The sequence below is a fragment of the Octopus bimaculoides genome, chromosome 9, assembly GCF_001194135.2.
Source record: "Octopus bimaculoides isolate UCB-OBI-ISO-001 chromosome 9, ASM119413v2, whole genome shotgun sequence".
NCBI lineage: Eukaryota > Metazoa > Mollusca > Cephalopoda > Octopoda > Octopodidae > Octopus > Octopus bimaculoides.
Genome location: NC_068989.1, coordinates 9,774,016 through 9,781,014, shown reverse-complemented (window position 1 = coordinate 9,781,014; position 6,999 = coordinate 9,774,016). Strand labels below are relative to the sequence as shown.

Here is a 6,999-nt window from a genome sequence, read left to right as displayed (position 1 = left end):
TATATGTGTGTGTGTGTGTGTGTGTGTGTGTATATATATATATATATATATATATATATATATATATATATATATATATGTATGTATATATGTGTGTGCATATGTGTATATTTATATATGTATATATATGTATAACTATATTACATGTCTACAAGTATATATATATGTATATATATATATGTGTGTGTGTGTATGTATCCTCATTGTCTTAGAAATCATCATCATCATCATCATTGTCAACATCATTTCCCCGAATTCTTATTGGAGTGTATAGAAAATGAAGAGAACAATTTGTAGCTTCCTCCAACACAGCCATCCAATACCACCACCACCACTACCACATCCCTCTACTAAGATTTCTCTAACAGCATTCACATTCTATTTGCTTCAAATACTACAGAGAATCTGTCTTTGGGGCATGGCGGTAATGATCTACTCCAAAAACATCAGCAGCTGGTTTAGTTTCAAAGATTTTTGGCATTTGTTGATTTGTTTGTGCATGTGTATGTTTGTATCCGTCATCATCATCATCATCATCATCATCATCATATAATGGAAGTGCTCCAGTATGGCTGCTGCTTAAGCCCTCAGTGCTATATAAGAATGCATGGGTATTCATACACACACACACACACACACACACAAATGTTAGAACTGGTGAGGAAAAGAGGGAGTTAATATCCAATATTCAGTGTGGAACTTTCAGGCTACTAATTGCATTTTATGTTCTGAGACAAATGTTTTTAGTTGGAGTTATGAACTAAAAACATTTGTCTCCCCTTACACACACTTCCTGTTTTGACACCACACTTCCTGCTTAACACAAACTTTTAACCCTTTTTTTAAACCTAACACAACTCTCAACTCTCATGCATCCTTATTTTTCCAACCATTATCTACATGGATTACCATTGAACTTCAAAAGCTCAAAGACAATATAATGTATTGGTATATTTATTTTTTTATATATTATTTTTTTTTTTAAATTTATTATTTTCTTCATTTTGTACTTTGTAAAAAACATTTTCATTCTCCTTCTTCTTGAAAATTTGCTTCACATTGAGAGCCGGTTAGAGAAATCTTTATTAAAATATACTTCCAGTTTAGCATTCTGCCTTATTATTATTTTTCATTTTCCTATCTATATATATATATATATATATATATATAATGTCTTACATTTAAGATGATTCCCATGCATTCCCTGAAGAGAAAGTTACAATTTTAACACCACAGATCCCTATGGATCACATAGGTTGTAATCCTTTGAAACATATGTAGGAATAAAGTATGCAATTATAACATGCGTTTTCTCCATTCCTTAAATTTTTTTTATATATATGTATATAATATATATATATATATATATATATGTTGATATACATATATATATGAAGATAGATACATGGATGGATGGATATTATGCTACATTCACACTTTCTCAAAGGTACAAAATCTCTTACACACTCTCTCTCTGTTTGGCTCTCCCCCCCTCCTCTGAAAATTGTGTCTTTTATTAGATGTGAAAATACACTTTACCTATTACACACCGTCTTTTCGGTGTGTAAGAGGAGGTGTACTAGCCTGGCTTCTGCTTGCTGTCACAAAACATATTCACTTCCTGTTCATTCACTGACCTTATTAATCAAACTATTTAAACCATGAAAAGGATGGTGCCATCAAGCTAACGAGAAAATAAAAGATAATGTGGAAACCACAATAAACCACTTCTTCTATGATGTTGTCTTGAGATGCCACGAAGTTCCTGTCGCTCTATTCTTGATAATGACTGAAGATAGAAATGGTCTTTCTCTTGACTTCATTTCTTCTTGTTTCCTAACTGCAATTTTCCTGCTGTTTTCAAATGAATTTCCTCCTCCCGCTGTTCTCCAATTCTAAAAGTAATGGTTTTGAGTACAGCATACAAAGAAACTCCAATACATGTATCAGCGTAATGGAGGAAGCCAGCATTTTGAAATGTCTTACAAATTTCACACATGCTTCCCTCTACCCGTTTCATTTGAAAAGACTTCTAATTATGGTTACCAATTCTTTTCCTTTATTACTTTCTTGAAAATTAATAATTTGAAGGTCATATTTCTCCGAAAACCATAGAAATAGTTTCAATACAAAAATTATCTTTTTTTTTTTTTTTTTTTTCATTTGTTGGTTTCTTTTTACTCTTTTACTAACAGTACAGACTATATAACTACTCTTGTCATGTGTGTGTGTGTGTGTGTGTGTGTGTGTGTTCTTACTCATGTTATCAAATATTCTGTGTCACCATCACTCTTAATGTACTTCTACATTATTACCATTTTCTGATAACAGAGTAATATTGGCATGCCTGTAGTAATACAATACCAGCAATACTGTTGACAAAAACATAGTATTAATAGCATGGCTGTAGTAACACAAATTACTAATACATGTATCTGTCTACATTACTGATTTATTCATCATTATCTGGGACCACATGGTATCCTTATTTGTAAACCATTCTTATCACAAATGGATCTGTGCTAACACAGGTTGGCGATGACAGTCTTTGGCTAATTTTTTTTTTTCTGTTATAATAAACTGATTGTATATTATTAAACTTTACTGTAAATATTATTCCAACTGTGAAACAATATTACTCGTAAAAAACAACACAGCACCCATGATTTTCAGAAACATTTTTTTGTTTTTCACACTCAGAATTGCTGAAGCATGGAATAAACTATCTGCATCAGTTGTTTGCTGTCAGAACACTACATCTTTTGAAACTTTCCTGCTTCCTGAAATTCACCAACAGTACACCTGATGCCCCTCCCCTTTTTTGTTAATGACTTATTCACTGTTCCTTTTCTATGTACTGTTCAAAAATTTTTTGGCTACTTTTTCTGACCACTGTATACAATAAGCTCATTATTATATCATTATATGTGTTTAAAATCCGTTTGGGAGGTGTTATTTGGACAAGTTAGGGGGACATCTTGGGGGTTTAGGTATGAACCCTGTTTTTCCCATTTGCTCTTTTTATCACTGATTCATTTAACACTATGTGTTTTGGAACCAAACCCCTTCAGATATATGAGGATAGATGTAGTGGGACTAGGGTTATAACATCATAGTACTAGTGGGATCATGGAAGAAGAATTTGTTGCTGCTGTTTCAGAAGTATTCTCTGCCCTCAACCAAAGTAGATTTGCTCAGTTCTCTTACTGGTACCATGTTATTACCATTCTTAGGCTGTTACCAATATCCTACTACTGTCAGGTTATTATCACAGTATACTCTCATACTATGGTGACCCCTACAATCATTGTTTTACCACAGTTTTAATATTACTATTTTCAGTATTACTACAGATCTCCTACTACATTATTACAATCCTAGCATTGAGCTCACAATCATGAGTTAGTGAGTTCGATTCCTGGACTGGGCTGTGTGTTGTGATCTTGAGCAAGACACTTTAATTCACCTTGTTCCAGTTCACTCAGCCGTAGAAATGAGTTGCGATGTCACTGATGCCAAGCTGTATCGGCCCCTTTACCTTTCCCTTGGATAACATCAGTGGTGTAGAAAGGGACGGCTGATATATGTGGGCGACTGCTAGTCTTCCATAAACAACCTTGCTCGAACTTGTGCCTCGGAGGGTAACTTTCTAGATGCAATCCCATGGTCATTAATGACTTAAGGGGTCTTTAATCTTTACCCTTTATTACCACTGTTCCAATATTACTAACATTGTATTACGACAGTCCCCATTACTATTATGGTAATACCATTGTCTCACTATTAATACTATTACCACAGTTCCAATATTAATACTACTGTATTACCACAGTCTCATTATTACTACTTTTGTATTACCACGGTCCTCCATTGCTATTATGGTATTCCTAGAATCCTACTTTTACTATTATTGTATTACTACAGCCTTACTGTTGATGTTGATACTCTGGTAATACTACCATTTCACTACTAATGCTCTTGTATTACCACAGTCCTGCTATTTCTATTGTTGTATTGCTATTAATTTTATTGTAATACTATAGTAATACTACTATCTCACTATTAATACTATTGTATTACCACAGCTCCAGTATTAATGGTATTGTATTACCACTATATCAGTATTTCTATAGTTGTATTTCCATGGACTCCCTCACAAATCCCAATGTTTTCTTTACAACTGTTATCGATACACGATTTTCCAATATCCCATCCCTGTTTTGTTTCTTTATTCCTGATAGCCTTGACATTGGGTCACAGCAAACTGGTCATTCTTTCACGTGTGTGTGTGTGTATGAGTGGGCGTTTGTGTGTGTGTGTGTGTGTGTGTGTGTGTGTGTGTGTGTGTGAATGGGGGTGCAAAGTATTGAGTTCACTGACCTCTGCCTTAATCTCCTATTTTTAATTATTTACATCACAATTACTGGACGCTTATTAAAAGTTCTAATTACCTTGGACCTCCCATTAACTGCTGATCCCTTCTTCATTTTGCTCTTCTCCTTATCTCCCTCCCTCCCTCCCTATGTCATTCACCTGTTCTAAATGGCAACAACTGACAATGTGGTGATGGAACATTCTCACAGAACATTGTCTCTGTTCTGTTCATTTATTCTAGTTTGCTCTATTTTTGTTGTTGTTGTTGTTGTTCTATTTCTCTCCGCTCCCGTCGTCCTCTCCCTCACTGATCAATGCTTTGGTAATTTCTTCTCCTTTAATTAAAACCACCTCTTCCTCCTCACCAATTTCCTTTATCTTTGTAATTTTTTTTTTCTTTGATCTTGTTTTTGTGTTGGTATTTGTGCTTCTTTTTTTTTGTTGTTTTGTTTCATTTTAATATAAAATAGTTGAAGTTTCTAATTAACCATCCTGTAAATGATGTGTCTTTTATGAGTTATGGAGCTGTCCTCCAACATTAACGATGAAGCTTTGCTTATTATAATTAAAAAGGCTGAACTGCTTTCTGGCACTGCTATAAAGTATATTGTTTTGTTGTAATTAATAAAGTGGCCTTGGTTGTGTGTGTGTGTGTGTCTCGGTGTCTTTGAGGATCCATCCTTGCCAAATCTTTGTTTTGCACAGTAGTTTTTCATTTGGCCATATTTACTGAAAGAAGCCCGTTCTATGTATATGTGTATGCGTGTGTTCGTGCCATGGCAGTGTGTGGTAGTTGTAAACAAGTATCACTGTCATGCAGGGGTCTTTGGTTTCCAAACTGCCATAAAAACATGTCTGGTCACAGAGAAATATCGCCTCACTTGGAAACAGGTGAAGGTTGGCAACAGGGAGGGCATCCTGCCGTAGAAGATAAGTCTCAAGAAATTCCATCCAATCCTTGCTAGCATGTAAAAAGTGGACGTTAATGATAAAGACAATGATAATTTATAGTAAGACTTTAATATTTTGTGGCAATAATAATGATGATGATGAATTCTTTTCCTAAATTTGGCATAACGCCAGCAAGTTTGAGGAAAGGAGGCAAGTCAATTATATTGGTATAATAATAATAATAATAATTATTATTATTATTATTATTATTATTATTATAAATGCTCTGATGCAGTACCAGGCAGTGGCTTTCATGGCTTCTGATCTGAAATGATTGGAAGTGTTATCATGTACATTGTTTTGCCTTGGTATAAAAGATGGGCTACAGCAAATATTCTGCTCAATACCACAGATTTGCTTGTCACTTGTTTGACCTTAACCAGTTGAGCATGTTCCTTGGTGGCTGACGATATGTGCATCTTTGATCATGAGCAGAACTAGCCGGGGAGCATCATAGCCATGTATTGAGAGGAATTATTTGAGGTTTGAATAATTCATGTATGGAAACATGGGTGTTTCGTTCCTTAAACAAACCTTATTTAGGGACCTTTTGAGTGGGATGGGCTACCTGACCTGAAGAAAATTCTAACTGGGCCCCACCTGCGAGGTCATGCACTGTTAATCTTGATATGAGATCACCATGTCGTGCACATGTGGTTGTGATACATGTGCCTGGTGTACCCTTATCAGACAGGTAACCATGATGAGTATATTGGACTTCATATATTTGTACCCTAGTGTCACTTTGATGGCATGCACTGCTCTCTCACTCAAATAGAAAGTGCCAGATAATTGACTTTACAGTCCTAAACAATGAAAAAATTAATATGAGAAGTATAGAAAAAAATATCAAAGTACCAGGACCTCGCTACTGAATTATAGAGACTATGGAAAGTGTGGGTAAAATGTATCCCAGTAGTTATAGGGGCATTGGGAACTATCCCTAAAGATTTGAACAGATGGATAGAGAAAATAGGTATAAAACCCAGTTTAGTACAGCTGCAGAAAACAGTGTTATTTAGGGACAGCTAGGATACTTAGGAGGGTTCTTGGCATCTAAGGTTACTTGTAGTCCGTTGTTAGGATTCATTTCTTTTCCAACAGTCTAATCTATTGAGTGTATATTAATAATGATGATGATGATGATGATAATAATAATAATAATAATAATAATAGTTATTGTTGTTGTTCTCTTCCTTCATTATATATATATATATATATATATATACATGTTCTTTATTTTTGAGTTAGAAACAGCTAATCAAAATTGTTATTTTGAATCTTCTATGTTGCTCTTTCTCTCTCTTTCTCTCTCTCTCTCTCTTTTTTTTTTGTGCACCATTTATAACCTCATTGTATAACGTCATGCATCATTGCACTTTCAGCAATGCAGTCACCCCGACACAATAACAGTGGAGTCCTGCCTGACCTGCTGCCACCGCACACACCTCCGCAATCCCGCTCACCCCCAATGCCTCAGAGACCACAAGACAAAAGCACTTCGGAAGAGGTAAACCTATCTTTGTATTTTGCTAGATTTCCATTGTCTTGATTAAGTTTTTTTTATAATTTTTCATTTTTATCTTGCTGTTTTTTTTTTATCTGTTACTTGTTTCCTGTCATAAGACTGTGGCCATGCTGGGGCACCACCTTGAATTTTTTTTTAGTCGAATG

The 6,999-nt window shown here is 34.9% G+C and overlaps 1 protein-coding gene across 5 annotated transcripts in view; it reads left to right on the top strand.

Annotated features, from left to right (window-relative positions):
* LOC106878283 (serine/threonine-protein kinase mig-15-like) overlaps window positions 1–6,999 on the top strand; it is a 281,927-nt gene that overhangs the window by 120,983 nt on the left and 153,945 nt on the right. For all 5 annotated transcript variants that reach the window (XM_052970408.1, XM_052970407.1, XM_052970410.1 and 2 more), the window contains exon 3: window positions 6,711–6,835. In XM_052970408.1, coding sequence (XP_052826368.1) covers window positions 6,711–6,835 — 125 coding nt within the window. The remainder of the gene's footprint in view (window positions 1–6,710; window positions 6,836–6,999) is intronic.